This window comes from Amphiura filiformis, unplaced genomic scaffold (assembly GCF_039555335.1).
Source record: "Amphiura filiformis unplaced genomic scaffold, Afil_fr2py scaffold_52, whole genome shotgun sequence".
NCBI lineage: Eukaryota > Metazoa > Echinodermata > Ophiuroidea > Amphilepidida > Amphiuridae > Amphiura > Amphiura filiformis.
Window position 1 is genome coordinate 553344 of NW_027305516.1, and position 27315 is coordinate 580658.

A 27315-nucleotide genomic window follows, 5' to 3' on the forward strand; every position below is an offset into this window, starting at 1 on the left:
TTTTAATTAACGATGGATTAGATTATTATTGTAGGATGATTTTAGTACTAATTTGTTCGCTTTGTTTGTTTGTTATTTTTGTAGAGTCTAAACGAGCATGCAGTATGCAGTCAGCAGTAGATATGAATTTGCCAATACCCAGTGCAAATGATAATATATTACAAGAATCGAGTAAGTATACATAATGTAGTCTCTTCGATTTCCGAACTCAAAATATGGACAATATTGTAGAGCACAGAAGTACAATGTATGTACAATGTGCAGGCTGTGGGGAAAAGCACATTTCGTAGGGCTACAAGTTACAAACCAGACTTTTCAAACAAAATAAGTAAGTGACAAGCTCTAGCCTGTCACTGAACACATTTTAACATGCCTGAGGATTGATAGTTAATGAAAATTTATATATTTTTTTAATTACTGCAGCTCCTTGAATACCTATGTGCATAGAAACAAAAACAATTTTTGTTACTGACACCCCAAATATAGAACAAAGAATGCAGCTTTTTATCCTCCTAGCTTTAGCCATATCAAAGGGATCTTGCAGTATTACTTCTGTGCATGTTTGTAGAGGTGTGGATGCATGTGTTTACCGATGGTTTTTCACATTTAAACTGTGTAGATCACTCTTCAAAGGAGGAATATTCTCTGTTCGGTAGGTCTGCAAACAGACCACAAATGCAGGTATATGTGCTCTATTGTGCATTTTAACACACCGTCCCCAAGTTTGATGTGACAGTGGTCTTAATTTGTCAATTGAAGGGGGTGTCGTCTTTGGAAGAGGGACGACATTTGCTTGTTTCCACTGTGCTGGCACTATACCTCCTTGAAGAGAAGTGTTTATGATGTCTGTAACAGGTGAGCTAAGCTACAAGCAAATTCTTTTAAAACCTTCTGAGGGATGTTGTCAGGACCACCTGCTTTCGAAACCGACACCTTCCAGTCACCATAGATCTCCCATGGCTGGAATTGAGTGGGAGGATCTTTACTCAGAAGGTATAGGCCTGCAATTCATCATCACATTTAACAGTTTCAATCTTTTATTTACATTATGAGTGCGTTTAGCTTTCTTGATTTCATATATGACTTGGTTCCGCAGTTGATTACAAATCTGTTTGTCCCCCGAGGCAACTGCCTTCTCTGAATAAGATTCTTGACTCTGTCCGTCATCCAGGGTTTATCAGTGGAGTGCAGTCGTACAGTCTTTGTTGGAAAAGACGAGATAATACCCTCATTTTGAGTATGATATAAGGCATTAGCCTTAGATTAGACATCAGGAGCATTGTGTACATCTAACCAGGATTGTTTTTTAATCTATCGTCCAAACTGAAACATTTTAGAATCAGTTATTGGTTGAACAGTCTTGTATTTCAATATTAACATTGTTCAAAATGACGAATTTATCGACAAATTGTGCAGAACAAACAAATTCTGTGCAGGCAGCTTAGAGCGCCCTCATCATATTACATGTTGATCTCTGACTTCCATTGCACATAACATTTAGTTTAAGTAAACAATTTAGAAGGAAAGTTCTACATTGTTTCTTGATTCTATTAAGATGAGCAATTTGTCCATCATTTTTGCCCAAATCCAAAGTTGAAATTTGACTCCCGTACAGCCAAAAACATGTAATTTTTCCTAAAAATGAGGTTTTTGTAGGAAAACTCAAACTCAGTAACAATATACGGTTGTTTGATGGCATATAAAACTGAGAACTATGATGGCACTATTTATCTAAAACCTTGTTTGCATCTTTACAAGAGGAAGACAAAAACAAATCACTTGTCACCAGATTGTGTAGCATTGTAAGGTAATGATGACAGTAATAATCTATTTCAGTCTGTTTTTAGTAAAAAATAACATTTGGGCCAAACTTGTAAAAAATAAAACTTGCATGATATCAAAACTGTTTTCTTTTAAGAGCGGGTTGAAAAGAGAAATCCTGTCTCGTCAGGAGTGTTACATCAGAATTCAACTTCATTTTTTTCATACACCAAGGTGGCAATTTTCAAACATTACTTTTTATTTTATTAGTGCATTGCGATAGGAACTCAAAAACAAGAAAAATATTTGCCATTGCTTAAATATGTTTGCTACAGCTATCTAAATAGTCAATGTCAGGAGTGTTACACAGAATTAATTAATTGGCAATAATTCAGATTTCTGAAGAAATTACCAGTCTGTTGGTGTTCTTTTAGTCCTGAAACCAAACTGCTGCAATCATGATGTAAAGACCTTCATACTCAAGAAATATGTACATAAAAACATGGTTTTCATAGCTTGACCAAAATGTTACACTCCTGACAATCAATTGTAAGTAATATATAGGCTCAACAATAAAATTGAAGTAATGTAATTCAAATTTTTGCCCCTTTTTGAGTTAGCCATTGATAGTGTCACCAAAAAATTACAAAAACTACTTTAGAAAATGTGATTTGCAAATTTATATACAGTTACTGTAGCAAAGTGTCAGGAGTGTTACACAAACATACAAGCTGGGCTCAAAAAATTAAATTGAACATAGATCTTCTAAATTCTGTGCCTTAGTTTTTGAGAGGGCCGTAGATGTTGTCAACAAAAAATTACAAAGACTGTTTTAGAAAATGTAGTTTATAAAATATTTGAGACCATACAGGTAAGCCTATACAGTGTTAGGAGTGTTACACAATAGCATTACATGTACTTTGATGGATCTTCACATCAATTTGAAGAACAATGTGAAGCTAAAAACTTCAACACAGTTTTTGCACATCATATTGCATATTATACAAACTTAAACAGAAATTAATTTAAGATATGTTTCTTTTGACAAATAAAAACTTCTGTTCCTGATTTCCACAAATGTTTAGGTGTTTTAATGAAAATATTAATTTTTTTCGAAAACTTTGTTTCCATGTGAAAAATTCTACATGACTATTTTAGTTTAGTGTCTAAGTAATAAATTAAAACTCAAAGAATTACATATTCGCATAATTTTGCCAAAATATAACAAGGAATGACATGGATCTTTTGTGTTATGTTTCTGAAGATTTTGGACTACTTTTGCCAATAAACCAGTTGAAAAAATATATTTAGTAACATTACTGAAGTAATTTTTTTTCTTGAATTTAGATATGTTGTGAAAGAACAACAATAACATTTCTGATCACTGCATGTTGACCCTTTTGTCACACTTTGGTGCCATTGTTTCTGATTATACCCATACAGTTTATTACTATGATAGCTTTTGGTATTATTCAGGTGTAGAATTGAACATTATAATTATGTTTTGTTCAACAAATTAATAAATGATTACATCAAACAGCCATGGATACATGTAGGTTGTAGATAGCACAAAATATAAATTTTTTAATCCTTGTCATCTGATGAGTAATTTGATATATCTTTCAACAAGATTGAAGCATTTTCAATATTTTACCCTACAATTTGAATCCACTACACCCCTAGCAGTGATCTAGAGGGTCTATACTAACACCTCATGGTATTAAACATTAGACATGGGTGTTGAACTCAATCCTTAACTAAACCCCGTATGAGATTTTACTCCTAGACTATATTTTGGAATATTCCATTTAATTTGTCTTATTATCATTTCTTCTTGTGCAAAGATTGATTGAATAAATATGCTTTTAATGCATGCTTGACCCATATTTTGTATTTTGTTCTCAAAATTAACTAGTTTGTCAAGGATTTAAAGTTTACAAGGGGAATTGCATGTTTTACCATGTTTTACTTGCTCTATTTTAAATGTTTGCTAGGTGTGGTTATTCCTTTCAGCCAAGCTAATCTGGTATCACATCCCCAAAATATTGGAGCATTGAATTGTTATGTCTAACATGTATGTTGCAGTTTTCCAACTATAAACAATAATAACCAAAATTAACTAACACTTCAACTTAATTATTCTTTGCAGGTATGTTGTATGCAGATCTAACCAGTTTGCTGGAACAAAAACTGCAAAAATACCAGGCTGCAGCCAAACCAATGAAGACATGGGCTGACCGAATGAATTATGAGGAAGAAAACTGGGAAAGTTTACGTCCACAAATTCTGTCAACCCTCATAGGCCAACAGACTCCTCTCCAGGAACAGAGATGTTACGAATGTGGCAGTGAGGCATCAGTACGATGTCAAGAATGTCCAATAGAGTTCCTCTGCCACACCTGTGACATCAACAAGCACCACACACAGCGATTCCATAAAAGGGAGATGTGGATAGGCGGATTTTACCAGCCAATACCAAACGGGAAAACTGTGGCAATTGAAGATGGGGAGTTCATATTAATTCAATTTGGTAAGATGTTGACTTGACATCAAGTTATCCATGTATCAGTATAGGTGCCAGCCCCATGCCATTTTCGTATTGTATGACAGATAGATGTTTGAAGATGCTTGAAGTAGACAAATCTCATATCAAAATGTTTAGAATAGTTGGGAAAATATTTTATGGCAATTTGGCAAATAACCCACATGATCTGTTCCGTTTCATGGCAACAGTTACGCTATTTAAGTATTCTTGTCATTTTCTACCCAAACATGTCATAGTTTTACTACATGTAGCTATTTCTTTTTAACTACATTTGAGTAGAAACATCATATTTGGTGTGCAGAACAAATGATAAATAGATATTTAATATCTAGGAACAAAATCATCTTGAATATTCCACACACGGAGTGTAAATTTCAAATTTTCTGGATGAGCGACTCCTGTGTTAAATCATGAAAATATCTACACCATGCATGTGTGTGGCAGATTAAGGTCTTGCATACATGTAGGTGGTGTATGGCTTTTTAATAGAATACCCTGTTGTTGATATTTCCTAACAAAATCATTTTTCAATTCATATCATGGAAAGAGTATCATCTATAGACTAAGGGGCAACACCAAGATTATGACTTATGAGTAGGCAGAGAAGTGCCTAATTACATTTATTGTTATGTTTAGGGAAAAGAAATGCATGAATCCACATTGATTTCCAAACTCTCCATAAGCCGAAACTGTGTTTACAACAGAGATTCTCCGACAATCATCTCTATAAAGGCCTAAATATTGGGACATGGAAAGCTGACACACAAGATGAATGGTGTGGGTTCTAAAAGCAGACCCCAATGTTAGATACAGGGTGTATCAAAATGATTGGTACCGGGCTATGCGACATTTGCAAAAATATAAAATTGCTAATTAATTATACTTTTTGTACTATAAATAGAAATAAGCATTGTTAACTTATTGATCTAATAAGCTGAAGATGATAGGTTGATGCATTTGGAAGCTATTGTCATTTAAATGAAGCTCGACGTAATCATTGTTTTACTTACACAACACAAGATGAAAAGGTTCACTACTTGAACTATTTAAGGTGGCTGTGTACCTCAGACATGCATGTAGTAAAAGTGCCAGAACTTTGTAATTATTCACACAAGACATATAAAAGTATACATTTTGATAACGGCAAGACATGAAGGAAACTGAATATAATTTCAGATTTGGTGAAAAGCAACAATTTTGAAGAAAATCACAAAAAAGTGAATTTTGGCCATTTTGTTTTGCTACATCATAACAAAAAAACACTCTTTCCAAAAATGTTTGTTTTATTTTTTTCTTAATTTTGATTTTTTTTATATTGGCATTATTTTTTTGAGATATTGACCATATTAGGCATAAAATTAACTTTTTAAAATTCACAAACGTCTATTTGCACAAACTGATGCCTAAAATGGGAAATAGACAAAAATATAAAAAAATGTGAAAACAGTTTCTTAAGTCGATCGTGCTTGTTACGATAGGCATAATTGCGTACAGGTATAGATGCTGTATTTATTGAGTTATGGTGTACCTAAATCGTCATTTTACCGAAAAAATGAACATTGAAATAATGGCCGTTGAAGTTTAAAGTGGTCACATTTTTCACTTTCATCGAAGCTCACAGGAGAATGCGGCAGTTCTCGTTTTTCTACATCACATTACGTGAACATTGGGTAAATCCACTTCCCCATGACAACTTAGAGCAAAATCCATTCATAACTGCGGGGGGAAGAACTTGAAAAAGCCCACATTTTATCAGCTAAAACGGAGCCATTTGACCACTTGAAATTAGTGTTCCCAAAGGATGCGCCACGCATGCAGATAAGCGCCGCGTATGAGAAGCGTATCTGTGCGTTACCAACTTGCGCGACTACGCAGCGCGATGCGTTGTTGCGCGTGTGTACCCTGCTGATACAACAAAGATTTTCTCTCTTTTAAAATTGCAAACACGAATGAAATAGTGAAATAAAAGCAACTACGCAGCGCGATGCGTTGTTGCGCGTGTGTACCCTGCTGATACAACATAGATTTTCTCTCTCTTAAAATTGCAAACACAAATGAAATAGTGAAATAAAATCCATAAAGTAGGGCAGTTGGAGTTTATAAATCTGGATTTTCTTTCCTTGCAGCAAAAAATTCATTTATCGCACTTAGGCGCGATTCGTCCAAATCAAAATTTCAATATCTATGTCGGGGAGAAAGATTTACCATTAATTTTTAGTGGAAACAAAAGAGATCCTGAAATATCATAAGCATACAATAACTCAATTTGCTCATATAATTCTCAATTCGTCACTCTGCCGAATTCATAATGATATGATTATAATTCTCAAACAGTTGAATATATCACAGTTTTAATGTACGATTTAAAATCATTATGATGAAAATGCAGTAAAATATATACACAGCAAACAGCAATCGCCGCTGATAGTGTATTGAATTTCCAGTTAGTATATTGAAAACAAAATGTGGGTTTTACCTGACAACAAATCAAATTTTCTTGTAATGGCAACATCATATGGGGTACTGAGCATGCGCAAATCGTAAAAACGTGTAGAATAGAATCTCTGTGGTATCTGATATTGTATAAGGTCATGTGTCTTATGGTGGGGCACATTTGCGTTACAAGCACTGATTTTGATCATTTGTCCTCCTTTTCACTAAAATTGATACATGACTAAAACTATACATCTCACACCAGCAAAACTATACATGTTTGGAAAGCTTATGTTCCAAGGAATCCAAATATGCAAATTTGAAGTTGGTATACAGGGTGCGTAAGAAAATATATCTAGGGTGATATCATGAAAAAATTTAATTTTACTAGTAAATTGATTATTTACTGCATTTGCTACTGATATGGAATACCTCAAATGAAATCTAATTTTGTGACAGGCGACACTATGAGCTTTAATAAAATGTATACTTTTGCTATGTTATGATTGACCAAAGTGGTGATACAGGGTGCGAAAATATACGTAACTTCATGCACAAAATGTTGATTACATTTTTGAAAATATTTTCTTTAGAGTGTATCCTACATTTATTTTAAATGCATATTTAGATTCCTGGGGTAAAAAGCTTTCCAAAAATGTATAATTTTCCTATCTTAGGGTGTATAATTCTCAAGATACAACAATTGAAAGCCAAAACGCATGTTGTGACTGAAAATTTTGGCATTTGTGTGTAAGTGAATAGTAAAAAATTGTGGTTCTTGTGACTTGCAGTTCTCAGTGAATACTTGTAAACATGATTAGATGAAATTAATAGCTGAATGTGAATAATGAATGAACAAGCTATCATTTGAGGTATGATTTGCATGTATAGCACACAATTTGACAATGATATAATTAAAATTCAAAAAGATATCATGTCTTCAAAGCATTTGCCATAGAGATTGTACATGCTCCTCTACCACTTATCCTCTACCACTTATCCACCAGGTTTATCTTCGTTAACATTTTAATATTTTTCACTAATTAAACAAATTCAAATTCCAAATTGTGAAACATATTTGAAAATTAGAATAATCAAGCTGTATAATGAGCCCAAACTTGATGCAATTGGACCAAGAATAACTTTGTGACAACAAGTTAAATCAGGAAGGGGAGAGAAAAATGTAACGCCACCAGGTATTTTGTGGTCCCACCATAAGGCACATGACCATAAATGGTATGCATAGCCTAAGATGTTGGCCTTTTGCATTCCAATTTTTCAATGTTTTTTGTTTTTTGGATTTTCCAATTCATTCTAATCAATTGTTTTTCTGATTCATGCAAAAAAGCAGCCATTTTTGTTATTACTCAACTGTATGCTGGTACATGTTATTGTAAAATCATTGTTAAATATGAGATCTTGAGAGAGTATATTTTGTTAAGATTTGATATTAATGTGGTGAGAAATATGGGTTTTTATTGTTTTAATGCCTTAGGATTTATTCATGTGTGTAGTCTAAATATTATGTAATGCCGTTAAAATTGACTACTTTTAATTGTCGAGGAATTCAGGATCATGTTAATCGAAGAAAGGTTTTTCATTATCTTAGATCATTGAATAGTGATATCATCTTTCTTCAGGAAACACATTCTTCTAATATTGATGAAAAATTTTGGAAATCTCAGTGGGGCGAACATGCATGGTTTATGCGAGCCATACTTCCAGCAGTAGAGGGGTTGCAATTTTAATTACGCAATTCAGTTTCTGTGGTTTTAACTCTGATTATAATGATCCAAATGGTCGGTTTTGATCATTTCTGTTACAATTAATGGTTTACCTATTCTTCTTGTGAATTTGTATGGTCCTAACTTTCGGACTGACCCTGATTTTTTTCTTGATGTTTTCGCTAAGGTTGATAATTTTACTTACACTTCTTTGATCGTGGGTGGGGATTTTAATGCTGTCCTTGGCCCTTTGGATTATCAAGGTAGCAGGCATCATCATTCAAATTCCAAAGCTAGTGACATGATCAATATTTTGATGGATGAGTTTAATTTATTTGATATTTGGAGGAATTTGCATCCAAACTTAAAACAATATACTCGCCATCAACATAATCCTCACAAAGTTTTATCCAGGCTTGATTTTATTCTAGTTTCTGGCAATTTTATTGATAACTGTGTTCAATCTAAAATATTGCCTGGTATTCAATCTGATCACTCTGTGGTTACTCTTGATTTTAATGATGGTCAACCTAGCAAGGGTCGTGGATTTTGGAAATTAAATTGTCATTTTTTACATAATGATGCTGACTTTATCACATACATTAAAGGGAAAATTGAAGATTTTAAGGTAATTCATCAGAATTCTACTTGCAACCCTAATGTCATTTGTGATTCTTTTAAGTGTAATATTGCTGGGTTTTGTATGGAATATTGTGCCAGAAAGAAGAAAGAGAGAAGTGTTGAAAAATCCAATATTATGGATGATATCAAGAAAGAACAAGCCCTTATTTCTGATGGCTCAACAGATGAGTCCTGTGTCCAAAGACTGACTCTTTTAGAAGCTCAGTTAAATAAAATTTTGGATTATGAAACCAGGGGTCTTATCATTCGCTCTAGGGTTCGTTGGATGGAGGAAGGAGAAAAAAGTACAAAATACTTCTGTAATTTAGAAAAACGTTCCTGTGATAAGAAAAATATTCAAAGAGTGAAAAACAATGATGGCCATATTATTACTGATCAAAAAGGTATTATGGATAATATCAAAAGTTTCTATCAGAGTTTGTATTCTGAGAATAACAACAATGATCAAAATGGGTCTCCCAATTTTGATGAATTTTTAAATGGTATTAATATCCCCAGATTGCCAGAGGACAGTAAAGATCTTCTTGATCAACCTATTTGTAAGAATGATCTTCGTACTACTCTTGGTTCTATGAAACAAAATAAAACTCCTGGGTATGATGGTTTACCTTTAGAATTTTATGTAGTATTTTGGCCAGATATTTGTGACATGCTTATCAACTCATACAATTTTTCCATGGAAAATGGTATCTTGTCTCCTTCCCAAAGAAATGGTATCATCACTTTAATTCCAAAAAAAGATAAAGATCCTCTTGAGATTAAAAATTACAGGCCTATTTCTCTTTTGACTGTTGATTACAAGCTATTTGCTAAAACTTTAGCTAATAGGTTAAAATTGTGTATGGGTAATCTTATTAATGATGATCAATCTGGTTTTCTTAAAGGTAGAAACATTGGCAATAATATTCGTCTTATTTTAGATATCATTGATCACACTGATGCCAATAACATTCCAGGTGTTATTCTTTTGCTGGACATAGAAAAAGCGTTTGACAGTGTAAGTCATGATTTTCTTTTTGAAGTTTTGAAACGCTTTAATTTTGGGGATAAATTTATTAGCTGGATTCAAACAATTTACTCATGTAGGAAGAGTTATGTAATGAATAATGGATTCCTCACTACAGGTATTGATATGAATAGAGGAATTTTTCAAGGTTGTCCTATTTCTCCATATTTGTTCCTTTTTATTATGGAAACAGCAGCTTTGGCAATAAGGCAAAATGACAATATTGAGGGTATTCAATTGCTGATAAAGAATTAAAAATTTCTATGTTGGCAGATGATATGACATGTTTTCTAAATGGCTCAGTGGATTCTTTTCACAATCTTTTTTCTACTTTGGACACATTTGGAACTTGTTCTGGTTGCAAACTTAATTTTTCTAAATCAGAAGCCATTTGGATTGGTAGCAAAAGGAAATCAAGATTTTCCTTTGAGGAATCAAGGTCTCATCTGGAAAGATATGAAATTCAAAACATTGGGCGTTCACATTTCTCTTAATTTAAATGCGATTTTTGATCTTAACTTTAAGCCTAAGCTGAAACAAATTGAGCAGATTTTAAATTGTTGGAGGGCTAGGAATCTTACATTGCTTGGTAAAATTTGTGTTGTCAAGTCACTTTTGTTGCCTCAGCTGTTGTACCTCTTCTCGCTATTATGTATTAAAATTCCTAAATCCTTTTTTAAAGATTTAGAAAAGTTATTTTTTAAATTTATTTGGAGTGGTGGTAACGATAGGGTTAAAAGAAAATATATGTGTTCTGATTATTCAGTTGCTGGCTTACGAATGATTAATCCATACATTTTTTTTTTTTTTTTTAAGATTTCATGGGTTAAACGTTTATTAGATAATAATTATGAAAGTACATGGAAAACCATTGAGCTTTTGGCTTTGGAATCTTTTCATCCAGATACAGATATTTTATGGAAATCTTTTGCCCCTGAGAGTATTCTTCGTAAGCTGGGCAATACTCAACTGGCTGATGCCATTAGAACATGGTACATTTACAGAGATAAAGCAGTGTTTAATACCTGGGATATTAAATTTTCTGATTTGGGTGCTTTGCAGTACTTATGGTTTAATTCTAGACTCGATCCAAATCGAAACAGTATTTTTACTCAGATGAATGGTTTGACAAAGGCATTTGCAATATCATTGACCTTTTAAATATTGATGGGCCTCAACCTATTGTTCTTACATTTGATCAGTTGATTAAGAAATTTGGTATATCTCATAAAGATAAGAGATTTTATAATTTTCTTATTAAGAATATTCCATGTCAGTGGTTGGAGTATCCTAATATTCAAAATGATGATGTTTTTGAATTATTTGTGAAGAAGTTAATCGATGCTCCAAAAGTTCCTAAATATGCTTATTCGTTGATGTTGGACAAGTGCCTTCCAGATAAACAAATTTCCTCCTGGGAAACTTTTGCGGGCTTCACTGTGGATTCTGAGGATTGGGAAGAAATTCATCTTAGGAATTTCAAATGTTCCATTAGTTCCAAATTACGTTCATTTTATTTCAAATTTTTTCATGATGCCATTGCTTTTAATGATTTTTTATTTAAAATCAAAAGAAAAGATTCTCCCAACTGTGCTTTTTGTGATAAAGCTCCAGAAACTTCCTCCCACATTTTTTGCAATTGTGATATTGTTAAACCTATTTGGGAGGCGCTTGTTCAAGTTATCAAAGTTAAACATGACATTGATTTTGATTTGTCAACATTTGATAAATTATTTGGAGTGCCCTTAGATAAATATATCACTTACATTTGCTTATGTTTGAAATATCATATCTATCTGTGTAAATTTCAAGACAAAAAACCTACTTTCGTTTCATTTAAAACTTTTCTGAATGTTCTTAAAGATACTGAATATTATATTGCTAAGAGGAAAGGTAAATTATCTGTGCATTTTAAAAAATGGAGATTTGAATTGTAACTTTTCACTTGTACACTGTATAATGTTTTAGTTGTACCACTGTAATATATTTTTGTATGCTGCTTTTTTTTTTTGCTTTTTCCATGTGATTTCTTGTGATTTCTATGTGATTTCTTTGTTTTGTTAATAAAAATACATGAAGATAAAAAAAAAAGATGTTGGCCTATCTCGAACAAAATCGTCATGCATAGCTGTGGAAAAACAAGAGAATTTTTGACACAAAAATATAGGGACGATGACGCTGTGTAACATTAAGCAAAATTTCTTACACTGGCCCATAGAAAATCATGTGTCGTGTGTACATGTACAATGTAACTATTTGGTGTCCCGCAGTTATGTTTTTTTATATTTCTTACACCATTTTCTTAAAACATTGTCATTCATACATTACAAAAGCATCTTGGATAAATGGATTAGGTTCACTCTATCCAAAAGTACCAAATTTGGAAGTAATTCACAAAATTAAATATGGTTTTAACCCTAACCCTACCCGTGGTTTTTGTGCTATCGGAAGGGAAAGAAGGAACGAAAAGGAGAGAAGATGAAGAAGAAAGTCACTTGGCACCCTGGTATTCGAACCTGGGACCCCTCGCATGCCACGCATGAAGATCCCCAGCATGTAGCTACGTGGCGTGGCCCGCCAGCGATTCCCTGGGTATACATGACTTGGTCTGATTGCGTCATCAAGTCACGTGGAATGCATGCACGCAGAGCATTTTTAATAGTGAGCTTTAGTGAGTCCTAGTTGGGTTAGGGTTAAGGTAAAATCACTCTTTGCCATAATTTGGGTGTCCTACATGTACTTGGAGAGTTATGTTGGTCAATTTTGATTGTTCCTAATTTGCCTAAAGTTGTTCATTTTATAATGAATGAAGTCTCCTGAGATGACTTACCACAAGGTTTAACCCAAAAACATGATATCATGTGTCTGAACTCAGAAACATTTGCTGATGGGCATTTGAAATTTTGGTGTCCTGCCATGCTGAGTTGCTGACATAGTTATGTTGGTCGTTTTCAGTGTATAAACAACATAATTTTTTTTTTAACTGTGACTTCTGATATTGATTTAACATTACAAACAGTGTTTAATGTTATGTTTAAATATTTCCAGGCCAGTTCCGTATTTTAAAGTTAAAAGAAAAATTTTGGCATGTCGCGTGTAACTTGGACACCAAAGTCACATATGACAGAGACAGTGCAAAATTGAGCACAAATATCACACATGCATGGAGAAAAGTTGCCACAAAAGCTAACATTCCTTGGTCCTTGTGATTCCTGGTACAAATGATAAAAATGTCCAAAAAAAGATGTGACTGACAGCTTGATAAGTCACTAAGTTCACAGGCAAAGTGCCTGATCAAAATCCAAGGTATATAGTCGATATTATACTTAAGGTTTCATTGTCAATAAACATGTAGATCACAAATCGGAATTGTTCAATAAGTTGGCCCTTCTTATATGTCAAGGTATGTTTGGTTAATTTGATAACTAAGTCCATGATGCATTCATTGTGACTAATATAAACCTATTATGACTATTTATTGAATAGGTAATTACATGTGAAAAATATCTATAAATCTGAGCTCAACTGAATACATCCATCATGAATAATAACATGTTTTTTGTTTCTTAAACAGGGCCTTCCAGATTTCGTTTTGGTTTGCGAGAATCATCATAGTCACTGCACTTACTGTATGATGCAATGAGAAAAATCGTAACCGAATCACCATTATGAGAATCGATTCTGTGATTCTCATCAAAATCTAGGCCCTATTAAAAATCAACATTGACATGGTCAAAATAATGTATGGCTCCTGCTATCCCACTCACCATTACATTGAATCAAAATGATAAACAGTGTCTTCTACATGTATGTAGGGTGTGACTCTAATACTCAGTTTTTTTCTTTCCAATTTAGATCAGTACTTTCCAGTGTACACTGATGACTATGAGTCATGCAGTAGCTGTGGAAGTGGTGAATTCCAGATTGTTCAGTCAGGATCTACATACTATGCAGTTACAATTAAAGGTGTGTACTACATGTCTTCCTATTTGTATAATTTAATTGTCATTCATAATCAAGAATTTGAAGTACTGTAACAAATAATTTAATAGGATAACCTCTGACGATATGACAAAGTCAGCTTCTTCTTCAGAGGGTACAAAGATGTCACAAGTAAAGGCAACTCTCAGCAAAAGCCACATTAACTAAAACCCACATGTGACCAGTCATATGAAGAGAATTGACCAAGGTGAACTTTCCATCAAACCTGTTTTAAAATATTGGTGAAATCATGAATAGATAAAAAAAAAATCATGAATTTTTTCATTGATAAAACCTGAATAATAAGACCATAATAATAATTATATAGAATATCAATATCATAGTTTGATTCGACTTTTAAATCAAACTGCCACTATTGTAATATGATCACAGTTGGAAACTAGCACTTCCTACATGTAACTTCTTACTCTTGTTCTCTCATTTATTAACCCCATACAGGACGCTTTTTGGCCAAGAAGCAGCACATCAAGTGCAATGCTTGCAATTATATACACAACGAGAGGGAGGTAGTCAATCTGATACAAAATGGCTTTTGGCCGGGTAGCCGACACAGAATCAAATATATTTTTTCTGTGGAACTGCTGGAATGGATTTCCACATTGTCCAAGCACATGCCAGGAACATCCATTTCAGCATTTGCCAAAGCCATTCAAGATATTGGACAGCATGTAAGTGTTTATGGTTTATTATAATGCTACTGGCAATGGCATGATTGCACATACACTTTTAATATTTGATTATCACAAAACAAAATCAAAGGGTTGGCTCAAACATTATTGCAGTAATTGAATAGCCTCACATTTCAAATATTAATCTATGTGAGTTGAAATTATTTGTCATTGCCAATAATAATCATCATTTAAAAAAAAGGTGTCACTTGATCCTAAACAATCTACAATGTAGTGCTTCTCCTGAGCCAGTACAGTCCTCCAGCCATGTCTGCCATGAGTTGTTTTTGAAAGAATGTCATAGAAATTAGATCAATGGTGCAAAATGACAGTTATCAATTAAAATATTGTGTCCAAGTTAGGCCAAAAAATACAGTAATTGTTTCTCAAATTCGCATGCCTGAGATGAACCTTTTTTGCCCTAATCGTATGCAGACAAGACCTCCAATACGTATTTGCTGAATTTTGTGTAATATTTAAGTTATTATCGTAGTCTTGTACATTTTGTGATAATTTAGAAAAAATCAAGACATAGCTTGTTGGGACTAATTGGTCATAAACCCAAAGGCTTGCTGATCCTTTTCAATGTTTTCATTTTTTCATATAGAACCATGTGGAGATGGACCCATTTGCCAATCAATCACAAAAAAGAGAAACACATAAAAATGCTTTCTTAAAAAATGGCTTTACACCCCCACACACATTTCAACTGGTGTCTCAATGATTCGTTTTTAGGATGATGTCATCAACAAAACTGTTTTGACCAGGGTGCTTATGGAGTTCCGGTACAGTTGTAGGAAACTGGAACTTATACAAGACTATGACTCCATGAAGTGTCCACCGTGCACTATCTCACAGCAAGCGGCTCATGTAGATGGAAATTTCAAGGTTTATAGGTACAGTAAAGTCCCAAGGTAAGAGAAAATCAGCATAATCAGGAAAAAGTCATTAAAAACAGTTTTCATAAATATTGAGTCTTCAGTTTTGACACTATTGCATCAATTACATCAAAATTATTAACTGCACTCTCTATAATTATTACCTGGTGCACAATGACTGGTTTAAGGGGAAACTACCAAGTTATTGATGAACTATGGCTACTGACACTACAAAAGTGCTGTTTACCTTTAGAATGGTAACATATAATAATTGGTCTATTAAAGGTCCGTAACCCGATCGACAGCATCATCCCCGATTTTTTCATTGTTGATGAGGTTTTGGTATCACATAATAGATACTATTTTTCTCATTACTATCCTGAAATTTGACGCTCCAAGTCGATGTATTTCGGAGAAATCATGAATCACAGCGGTTTTACAGGTATACCAGTTTGTAAACAATGGTAAATACTTTGGAATTCTGGGAGGAATTATGAACGAAATATCAGTCACCGCAAGACGGTGTGCCGATATAGTTATGAAAACGGCAACGGTAAGCGTGGTGTGCTAAATAGCTCAATTGACTAGCGCGTTTGTTTTTTACCCGAGAGGTACCGGTTCAAAACCCGGTCTCGGAAGGGTTTTTTTCTCTCCATTTTACCCAAACTTTTTTATATTCATTTGAAATGTACATATTGCAAGGGAAATATATTTTGTTTCCTTTTTTTTTCTGAAACGGTACGAAAAAAAAAAAATTCCGTTCAATACGGGCCGGGCATTGTACAGCATGTCAGCATTCGTCATTGCCTGCCCAGAATGCAATTCACGTATACCAAGGTATTGGATTGCAAATTTGGCTATTTATTCACATTTACGCTGAAAATGCTCTCGTTTTTCACAAAGCAGCATAAAGGAGGCGATATTTGATATTATTATGTAATTTTAAAGACAATCCATATCCAAAACCAATAGGGTTACCCCCCTTTAAAAATGTGGGCTTTAAATTAGGTTTATATTTACAAGGTTTTTTTTTGTACGAAAAAGCATTTTCCATGTGCAACATTCTGTGATGGATAACTTGACATACCTCCTTGTTGATGCAGTGCTTTCATGTATCATTAACATCATTCTAAAAAGGTAAAGGGCAGAATTCTGACTTGATTTACAGATGTTGTCAGATTAAAGTCACATTTTACTCTTGCATTATTAAAGGAAAATTACTCCAATGTAGTTCATATTGTTTTTGTGGTACTGTGTAGGCTCCAAATGACTTCTTAATGATTTCAATGTAACATGTGATATTCAATAATTTGAACTTCCATTTGGTTTGCACACTTTCACCTTGCATCATTATTGAAGGGCTGATGTTACATGTAACAGTTTTGTTTTTTGAAGCCAACATCCCATCAAGCAATTGCCTTTGTCAGGAATTGAAATCATGTCACAAGAGGTGACTACCCTAATCATTAGGCAATGCTCCTGTACAACTTACTATAGAGAGGACTATGTGTCTTGTCCGTATCATGTCAAACTTATATTTGATTATGCATCTTGCTTACCACCAGGGTAACCACTTTTTCCATGGCCATGCAGAGCATGTATAGGTAAGACGCATTGGTTACCTTTTTTGAGTGTCGTGGCCTCAATTGCAAATTAACATCTCCATCTTATGTATTTTCAGAGGGAAAGAAAAGCACTTCACAGTGGTACCTTCATTGTATCTGATCAATCTGTGCAGGCTCACATGGACAATGTATATCCATCTAGAGTCCAGGTATTTTGATAAACTTTAAAATAAACAAGCTGCTTTAATTTATTAGTGTTGAAAAGATGAAGGTAATTTTATTTAAATAAACTTAAGTGTACATCCATCTGCCATACCTCCATGGCTAATCTGTCAGATGGTTCATGATGTACTATTATAACAGTTTACAATATGAAAACACACATTGTCAAATTAGTCATTCTAAAAGCTTCTTATATATTTCTATCCATGTGCAACTTCAGATTGCTATATATTTTATGTGTTACTGCAACGAAGACTTTCAAAAATCCATTAAAAAATACAGTCAACTTGCACATAAACATAATTAAAGAGCAAAGAACATTGCCATAGTTTGCTGAAAGGATGTCCGTATTCATGGGTTGGGTTTGCTGTGCACATGACCGTACTTGAGCTAGTTATTTTTTTTATTCAGGTTTCGTATTTCAATTTGAGTTAAATTTGTTTCAAATTCCATTCACTTGCCATTAAACTTAATTAGATATGATTCCATTTCGATTCTCTCTCCCTATTGAATTCAAATGGTTTTTTTTGTTTATTTATTTTTTCATTGTGATTCAATGTATCAAAATGAAATTTTAATCTCTTTTGATTTGATTCGCCCAGCAAATCAATTCAATATTGTTCATTTTAATATGGAAAAATTTTAATGAGTAACTTTGTAAAAAAATATTTGAAAAGTTTCTTTTTGAGCTTGGCAGATTTCAAAATTTTTCAACTATATAGCCTACTGAATTGAATTGTAATGGAAATGTAATAAAAAATAAAATATAATTTATTCCAAAGCCTAAATTTGAACTTGATTTGATTCTCTGTTTCTCAAAACCATTTAGATGTAATTCTAATTCAATTTATCAACACTGATCATTATTTTCATTCAATTTTTGATCAACTAAAATGATTTCAACATTTAAATTCCAATTCCAATGCATCGAAATAATACAAACTTGAACTGGGATCGGCTGTGGAAATATAACAGTCCGCTGAAGAAAAATGTTCATATATTTGATTCCAAAAATGTGATTGCCAAACTGAAGCTGGGATTCTATTGGGGTCATGGCGTAGACCAATACTGCCACAAAGTCAGGTGTGTTTTTTTTGGAGCAGGTCTATATATAGTGCCTCTTGTCTCTTTGCCCATCTGCCCCACCACACGTGGCCTGCTATACGCTTATTTTGGCCAAATGCATTAGTTTTTACTTATTTAAATTTTACTTGTTTAGTTTCAAACTGTGCTTAATCACTTTTGGAAACAAATTCTTCATATGCGGTAAACTTTTTCCTCTTTCACTAACTGAAAGAGCATCTCTGTTAGATAAATTATTAAGACAGCAATTTAGGGGGTTAGCAACACCATTGAGTCAATTCTCTATTGTATTGGCTTTAAAAGACTAAATAACCTGTCCAGTGATCGATTTTCATATATTTTTTTTGTGTGTAGCAAAAACTGCTACTCACTTTCAGATTTGAGTAGCATTATTCCAAAATTGTGAGTAGCATTTTGCTACGCTAATCCAGGTAAATCGAACACTGAACCTGTCGACTCATTCCCATGTTCTGTGTTCTATTCTAGGAGCCACCAAACAACACATGTGGCAAGACAGTATGGCGTGCTGCTAAGGCGCAAGGTAAAGCACGGGCAAACCAAGATCAAACAGGGCTGGAAGTTGCGGGGTGCCGACATGCTTTAGCCCAGAAGGCATGCAATATGTACACTGGCGAGCAATATGGCTACCCCCACTTTCTCCATGTGTTTATCTTACAACCAATGGGAGTGAGATTCCTGTGGCAAGATGTCATATGCCGATACTGGCCATGGGCCAAGAGGAGAATTGACCATCGTGAAGCGGTTGAAACAATGAAACCAGCACTCTCCATAATGCATTCCAAGGCACATTCTTGGGACTGCCAGGTAGGTAGTTTAATGTTTTTGTATGTGTGTGCATTTGTGACCCAGTCTGATCTACTCAGGCTAAAGTTGGACATTTGAAAATTGAGTGTCTACCATTAGTAACTTGCTCAGTACTTACAATTACTGATGTTGAATCCCCAGAGCTCTTTGAGACCTTGTTGCAAAATCATCAACATTATTCCATATCAAAAGGATGCACTTGTCGGCTGCTACATGTCTCTTTTTACATAATAGCTAGGAATAAACATCAGACTCATCTGAAGCAGAGGTCACTTCAAATCATCCCCAAAGTTACATGGTCTAGGAATACAAAGAACAGTACAAGACTGTGTGACTTGGGGCTGATTTAAAGTGACCTTGTGTGAAATGAGTCTGATATTTATTCCTTTAATAAATTCATTTTACCTTGACAGTCACAGGGGGTCACTTAAAATGTTCCAATGAATCAAACAGGGCTCAAACTTGTGGTAGAGAGTGTTAGATTGATTTTCTTAGACGTAAATATACGGCCAACAAAAAGAGAATCTTGTTAATCGCATAGGGCCTACCTAAAAAACTTTTTTGTTGGGCACTATACTATTTTTTGTACTGATGTAGGCCTATTCATTTTGAAAGGAGTATTTTGTGATCCTAGCATCATCTTTTTATGACATTTTGCAGTAGATATCCATGAAAAAAGCTTATTCCCAAAATTTCAGTCGATTCCGATTTTGCGTTTGCGAGTTATGCATGATTATGTGTATTACACTGCTCCATAGACAATGTGTTGTAATTTCGTTCTGGTATACCAGAAGGAAATTCAAATTTCACGATATATTTGCTAAACGAATTAATCTGCAAGAAATATTTTGTACATAAACATTATGTAGCCAGATGTTTCCAGTGATATAAAAATCTCAACTTTTTTTTGAGAAAAGTGGGGGGATGAGGCTGTGGGTCACGAAATGCCCTTTTAAATTATAGATACATCATAGCGTATTCTTATGTTGAAAATGGATCTACTTATACTTGCTTTAAAGTATGGACATGATTGAACAAAATAATTTATTTGTAATATCTCATACCTCAAGAACATAAGAAAATATTGTAAAGGCCATAAATATACGCACTTGTGCATAGGAAGACAAACAAGATAATATAAGGTGGTGCGTACATGGTCTGGCTCCCATCATGTTGTTTAGTATACTCTAGCATTTTAAGTCAAGGCAGCAGACTAGGGACAATTACTTAGTGCATAGACTAGGTCACAGCCTCCACAGTGCAAGTCGAATCATGCAAATTGGTGAAGTTTTTCAGATTTTACCGCGATTTTAGTGAATTGTGATACCGGCAGTAACTACTGCGTGTTGGAGGGATTTAAAGTGATAGGATCTTATGTAAACAATGGCCTGCAAAAAAAGATAAACAATCGTCTGAAACTGAGCGAAATCAGGAAATTGAGTTACGTATACAAGGCTACAGTATCACTGAAGTGGCTAAAAGCTAGAAATCGTTCAACATTGTGGGTAAAGATCATTTGGGTGAAGCGACATTGGAAAATTTGAAGAATAAAAACGCCAAAAAAAAAAAAAAATCTTTTTAAGAGAGATTTTCTGAGAAATACTGATGCCATGGGAAAAAGGTGGAAGATGGGGGTCAGCAAATTTCAACCATATTTTGGCAATTTAATAAGTTTGGATAAGTGTTCATAATAATCAGTATGAAAAAATCTGCTATGCCCCCTCCTGGGAAATATGGGGCCCCCTAAAATCTGCCCCCTAACACGTATTTCTCCGACTTGTAAAATGCCGTTTTATGCCATGTTTGAACAAATTTTTGGCACCTAAGACAAGCATCTATGAAAGTAAATTTTTCTACACACCTTCTTACATCCGTTGTCTTTATCAAAAATATAAAACAACAAATGTTTATATTGGGATGTTCCATTTATGAACAGGGGTGGGGGCCCATATTTCACATTTTACAACTTTTGAAAAAAAGTGAAATATCCCTCTACTTTGTGACGTCATTGTAGGAGTTCCTCAATCTTTCTCACATTGTTCATTACAGTAGAGAACCTCTGTACATAGGTCATTTATATAATGTAATAAAAATCATGGAGACTTTTTTACTTTTCATAGAACACAAACATGGATTTTCCCAATATGCGACATTGGTATAATGATGCTGTATACAACACCAACATCAAATATAAGATCTTTTCACTGTAGCAGTCCCTTTTCTTGAGCCAATAGTCAGTTATTGCATTGAGGAGTTAAGAACCACATTTAAGAACGCAAATCAAATACAGGGGTAGGTGTTTCTCTTTTACAGCATATTGGTAAAATCGCCATTAGATAATGCTCCTTGAATATGAGCCCCTACCTCATGTCACAAGGTCGTATTCATACATGTTAGTGGTATTATGAAACACAAGCTCTTATTCTGATTCTTTTCATTTCACATGCATCAGTACTTAAGCTACATGTATAGGAACTAGGCCTAGTAGGGCCCCATACCCCAAAGTACTAAATCCTAATAACCTGGGGTGGAACTTAATGCTAGGAGTGGGCTATAAATGGGACTTGTTTTGTTTTGCTTCGGATAAGGTTTTTGTATGTTCTATTTGACCTAGGCCTATCTCAACATGAAATTACAAAATGTTAAGCCTGGGTTTCAAAAAAGAATGTGCACAGCAAAAATCCAAAATGGCCGCATTTTTCCCTGAAAATCACATTTTTAGCCATAACTTTGTCATTTTTGGGTCTTTTTACTAGTAAAAAATGTAGATTTTTGCACTGCACACTTTTATACAATTTTGATAGTTTAATGTATTTTATTGTATTTACATTTTTAGCAATTTCTTGCATTACAAAAGTTTGTATTACACTTTATATTACTGATTATACGAGGCTTCTTTAATTGTGAGCTAGGATAATTCAAGGAGAAGGCAGTTTCCATGGCAACGCCATTTCTACTAATTTTAAAGCAAATTTCCCGGTGACATTTTTTCGACAAATTCCCTCATCATGTGAACATGACCTAAACATTTTACCGAATAGCCAGTATCAGGGATAATAAATTTTCTTTTCCTGATCTTTTTTACACTGTCAGTAGGGAGAGCTCCAACCAAGTCATGTGTATTGACCCTTGACCTTCTACGGTGACAGTGGTATGTTAAAATAAGATGAGGGAAAAAAATTTATTATCCCCGATACTGGCTATTTGGGAGTAAAATTTTTAAGGACATCTCCACAATATGAGGTAAAATTTACAACAAAAAAAACATAATATAAATGGCTAGTTGTTATATTGCTACGGAAACTGATAAGTGTCACAGGCACAATCTCAAACTGCTGCATGATAGTGTCCTATATCATCACCAGTGCCATGTGGTCGCTGGTAACAGACTTTCATCCCCGGTATCAGTACCAACGCGCATCAGGTGATCCACTCGAAGGTTTTGTCCCCCGCGTTTCGTCCCCATTATCATCAAGGTAAAACCCAATATATCAACTTTTGTTGCCTCCCTCATCCCAGATGACAGCAACAACATTTTTCTGTCACCTATGACCTTTGAATTTTGGGCAATTTTACCCCAAATTTTGAGCAATTTGTTGCATTAAAAAAGTTTGTATTACACTTAATGAGTATATTATTGATATATGGATTCTTTAATTTTAAGCTACATGTATTAGGAGATTTCAAAGGGAAGGCAGTTGTCATGGCAATGGCCATTTATACTAATATTTAAGCGAATTTTCCCAGTAACATTAAGCAAATTCGATTTCACAAGAAAAGTAGGCCCTCTCCGAATAACTGCTAACAGAGCCAGTTTTAGTACCAGTTTCGATGTTGAAATAGCAGCATCACTTTCTAACATTTGTTAATAAAAACTGAACCTTACCTGTAAAGATAGACAAATTTGGAGCTTAAGTGAAAATTTAGGCTTTTATTGTAATTTTTAAACTTAGTAAATCACCGTACCTGAGTTTAGCATGAAAATATCGCACTTTTGCACTTTTCTGAAAAAGAGCATAAAGTAAGATGTGCTCAATTTGAACCGGAAAAAGTCTCCACGATTTTTATTTGCTCAATTGTTCAACCTATATCTACTTTATCCAACAAGTAAATAACTTTGACAAAAATATTGAGGAACTCTCACAATCATCTTGCAAACTTTGCTTCAAAATTAGGATTTTGCTCTTTTCTGAAAAAGAGCATAAAGTAAGATGTGCTCATTTTAAAACGGAAAAAGTCTCCACGATTTTTATTTGCTCAATTGTTCAACCTATATCTACTTTATCCAACAAGTAAATAACTTTGACAAAAATATTGAGGAACTCTCACAATCATCTTGCAAACTTTGCTTCAAAATTAGGATTTTTCACATTTATACAATTGCTGAAAAGGCCATTACACCCCTCTCTGAAAATGGAACAACCCAAATGTTGTACAAAGAATTTTTAATTGTTTTGTCGAGACAAAATGTGTATTATTACTGTGAAGTATAAATAAAATGTCTGCAGATGCGCGTTATTACGTGGCTCTAATCAAAAGTTAGTGCACATTTCAAAGTTTTTGTGTCTGAGAAGACAATCATGGGGGTCAATTTGAGGGGGGTCCAGTATCTCCCAGTGGGGGTCCTCAAAATTTTTAATACCTCCACTGTAAATACTCATGGACACATGTTTGATTGACAAAATATGAACAAAATTTGCTGACCCCCATCTTCCACCTACCATCTGAGTCTATCGGATAAAGCCTCTTAACATGGCAGCCTCCACAGTGCAAGTTGAATCGTGAAAATTGGTCAAGTATCATCCCACTCAGTTCAGATGCAAACTGGTTATTTCCAGAAGAGTACTGTCATAGCAATGAGCTCTTTTAATAATATATATTAAAAAAACACAAAAAAAACACAAGGCAATACATGATATATACTTGTGGTTTTTTTGCATCTGTGCCACAAAACATAAAGGAAAACAGGCCTCCACCCACTTCGGCATGTAGTAAAATATGGGGGTATGTATGCTTTGATGAGAATGCTTTAGAAATAATTGTTGCTTTGTGTAAGACACTAGCAGACGAAAGCATAAATTTAAATGCATTCATTCATTGCACAATGCAACAGTTGCTTTGAAAGAGGACATTAGCTAAATTTGCTGATGTATGTAACCATTCTATCTGTAGTTGGAATTTTCAATCTGATTTATTTTTGTTAAAATATGTTTTATGTTTATGCCCCTGTTTCTGTTTATCTTTGTTATACTATAGATTAAATGGGGAGGACGGTACCAAGAGGGAGCCGGCACCGGTACTGGTGAAGAGATGGAGCAGTTTTTTTCTCACCTCTCGCGTCTTGGCTCAACGACGAAGAACATGTCAATGGCAGGTTTGTGTTGTTGTTTTTTTCATTGTATGATGTGCATAAGCTAATTACAATTTATTGTCTTGACTTTGTTAATTAACTATAATTTTGTACTGTTTCTGGTGTTTGCAGTATACTATAAATGATGAAAATTATGTGTGTGTGTTTTGTCCACTGCAGGGCGAGAGGACACTCTTACAGAGCATGTGTTATTCTGGAACACTCGGAAAATTAAATCCATGGCATCTCAACTCTGTAGACGCTATAGGCGGGTAAGTCAGTTCATTGATTCAATGATATACTTGTTTGATGTTTGGAACATCAAATGTGTGGTTCTTATTATTTTACTTCTATACATACAATTGAAAATCTTTTCAACATGCTTTGTCAATTTCTTTCATGAATCAGTTTTTAGCAATATTATATATTACAATTTCTTAGAATAAAGTATGTTTTTCAGAGTGCATATGTCACCTTCAAAATGTCAAATCTTGTGTGGCACTAATAGTTAATATTAATAATTTGATCCATATCATAGAACTGTTTTTTTTTGTATCTTATCACACAGACTACTTGTGAACTTGTAAGTTCAGAGAAACAGCTTTATGAGTACTTGACTAGACTTGAACGCAGTGAAAACAGTGTGAAAGTGTGGCATCAGGAAATTCAGCAAATTGCTAGAGGTAGATTAAAAATAATACATTACATCTTAGGCAAAAAAAATTGAATTAATAAAGTTTCCTGTGGCAGGTCTGAAAAGTCTTAATGCAAACTCTGTGTACATTATACATAATTACGAAAATATGCAGACCAACCGCCAACAGGCAATGTCCAGCATCACCTGTTAATGGGGACCAATCATTCCATGTTGCGCATGCAGGAAATTGCTACCCCTATCCTGCATCTGTTATTGCATACAGTCTTGACATCTGTCGTATTAACGTACAGGTGATAATTAACCCTAATACATTTCCATAATAGCCACAAATGTGTGTTATTTGTTAGGCAATGGCGTTCAAACGATCGGCCCTCAAAAATATGCAATAATTCTCAGTGCACAAAGTACTGTATTACTTTCTTGTCTATGACATTTGGATGCAGTTTGGTCATTATTCTAAGTTTTCAATTATAGGGCTGTGCAATAATTATGAGCTCTGGTGGGAGAGTAAAATCAGGGGCATAGCAAGAGCATTGGGGGGGCATGGACAAGGAGCAATGCGGGGCCCTTTTAACACTTACTTTATCAGCCATGTCCCTAACCCATATAGTCCTACATCCATCTCTCATTCTCTCCGCATTCAATTCAAAGAAGGTCTGATTGCTATGAATATTTTTTGAAGTAAATAATACCATCACACAAGATTTATTCCTCAAACGTGTCTGAATCCAGTGGCATAGATTTCTTTTTGATATGGAGATGGGGTTGGACAAAAATTCTTGAAGTATATTGAATATAGCACCTTTTGGTGCCGGAATAAGTTTATGTTACAAACGCGCGCAAAAATGTTCGCCATATTGAAGCTTAAATGGTGAAATATGGTGCAATACTGAGGAGCTTCACTGGTGGATCACGTACATAACTAAATAGTGGAACAACCAGGCGTCAACATTTATTAAAATATTTGGGGATTTATCCATCTCCCCGGGATTTACGCCTATTTCTAAAGCAATTATAAAGCATGTTTGCTTTTTTTGTTACTTAAAAAATGTTTTAATGTTTAGTTTCGTAATTTAGTAGTCAATATAATTGACAACACGTACACTGCACTTAATTAGAGCTACATGTTTAAAGTATGGCAAGTGTCATAATTTCAGTCATCAAAGCTCTGTATCATTAACATCTGAACCTGAAGCCAAGTATAACAATTAAGCCAGGGCCCCACGCTACCAGGACTTGTTTTCTTTCTTTCGTTCTTACCTTTTTCCCTTTTATATCATTTTCGCTCAGTTTGCTCGGGGCCCATGGACTTCGTCCACCCTGTCCTCCCACTTGCTACGCCCCTGGGTAACATTTGTAGAAAGAAATATTTGTCAAGCTGAATGGGGGTGGGGTGCAATTTTGGCAAGCCAAGGGGGGGGAGGTCAAGCGATTTTTGCCACTCATTCTAGGGGCACCTTTTAAATAAAACACTTTTAAAAGGCTTGGGGGAAACAGTACTGAAAAGCTTAAATATGCAAATTTTAATGCTCGCTACGCTCGCAAGATGTATCTAGGCCATTAAGGTTTGCTTATTGGGATCCAAAAAGAAATTGTAAATACGGGGGGCATTAAGATTTTTTTTTAATTGATCCTCCACATTATTATTGCACAGCCCCTAAAAGGGGATTGGATCTGGAAAAAAGCTAGCATGGATCGGGATGAGACTAACAAAAGTTTGGATAGGTTGGTCCTGGATTTGGGATCGTTCAAAATTGTGGACTGGTTTGGTATTATTCAGGGAATGCCAGGATCGTGGTAAAAAAACTTGCCTTGCAGGCTTTCACTGCTACCTTGGCATGGTGGCTACCACACTTTTAGCCTGAAAAACTGTAGTAACCCTGTCATTATTACCATCCATCATCTTAACAAGTTTGGCTATTTAAAGGCACTTCATTTAATGCCCAAGGAGTG

The 27315-nt window shown here is 34.5% G+C and overlaps 1 protein-coding gene across 1 annotated transcript in view; it reads left to right on the forward strand.

Moving 5' to 3' along the window:
- The first annotated feature begins 956 nt into the window (after nt 1-956).
- LOC140144398 (uncharacterized) overlaps nt 957-27315 on the forward strand; it is a 40987-nt gene continuing 14628 nt past the window's right edge. Inside the window, exons 1-10 of the mRNA XM_072166210.1 lie at nt 957-993; nt 3911-4291; nt 13967-14077; nt 14552-14781; nt 15517-15695; nt 17343-17433; nt 19016-19354; nt 24611-24728; nt 24885-24976; nt 25273-25387. Coding sequence (XP_072022311.1) covers nt 957-993; nt 3911-4291; nt 13967-14077; nt 14552-14781; nt 15517-15695; nt 17343-17433; nt 19016-19354; nt 24611-24728; nt 24885-24976; nt 25273-25387 — 1693 coding nt within the window. The remainder of the gene's footprint in view (nt 994-3910; nt 4292-13966; nt 14078-14551; nt 14782-15516; nt 15696-17342; nt 17434-19015; nt 19355-24610; nt 24729-24884; nt 24977-25272; nt 25388-27315) is intronic.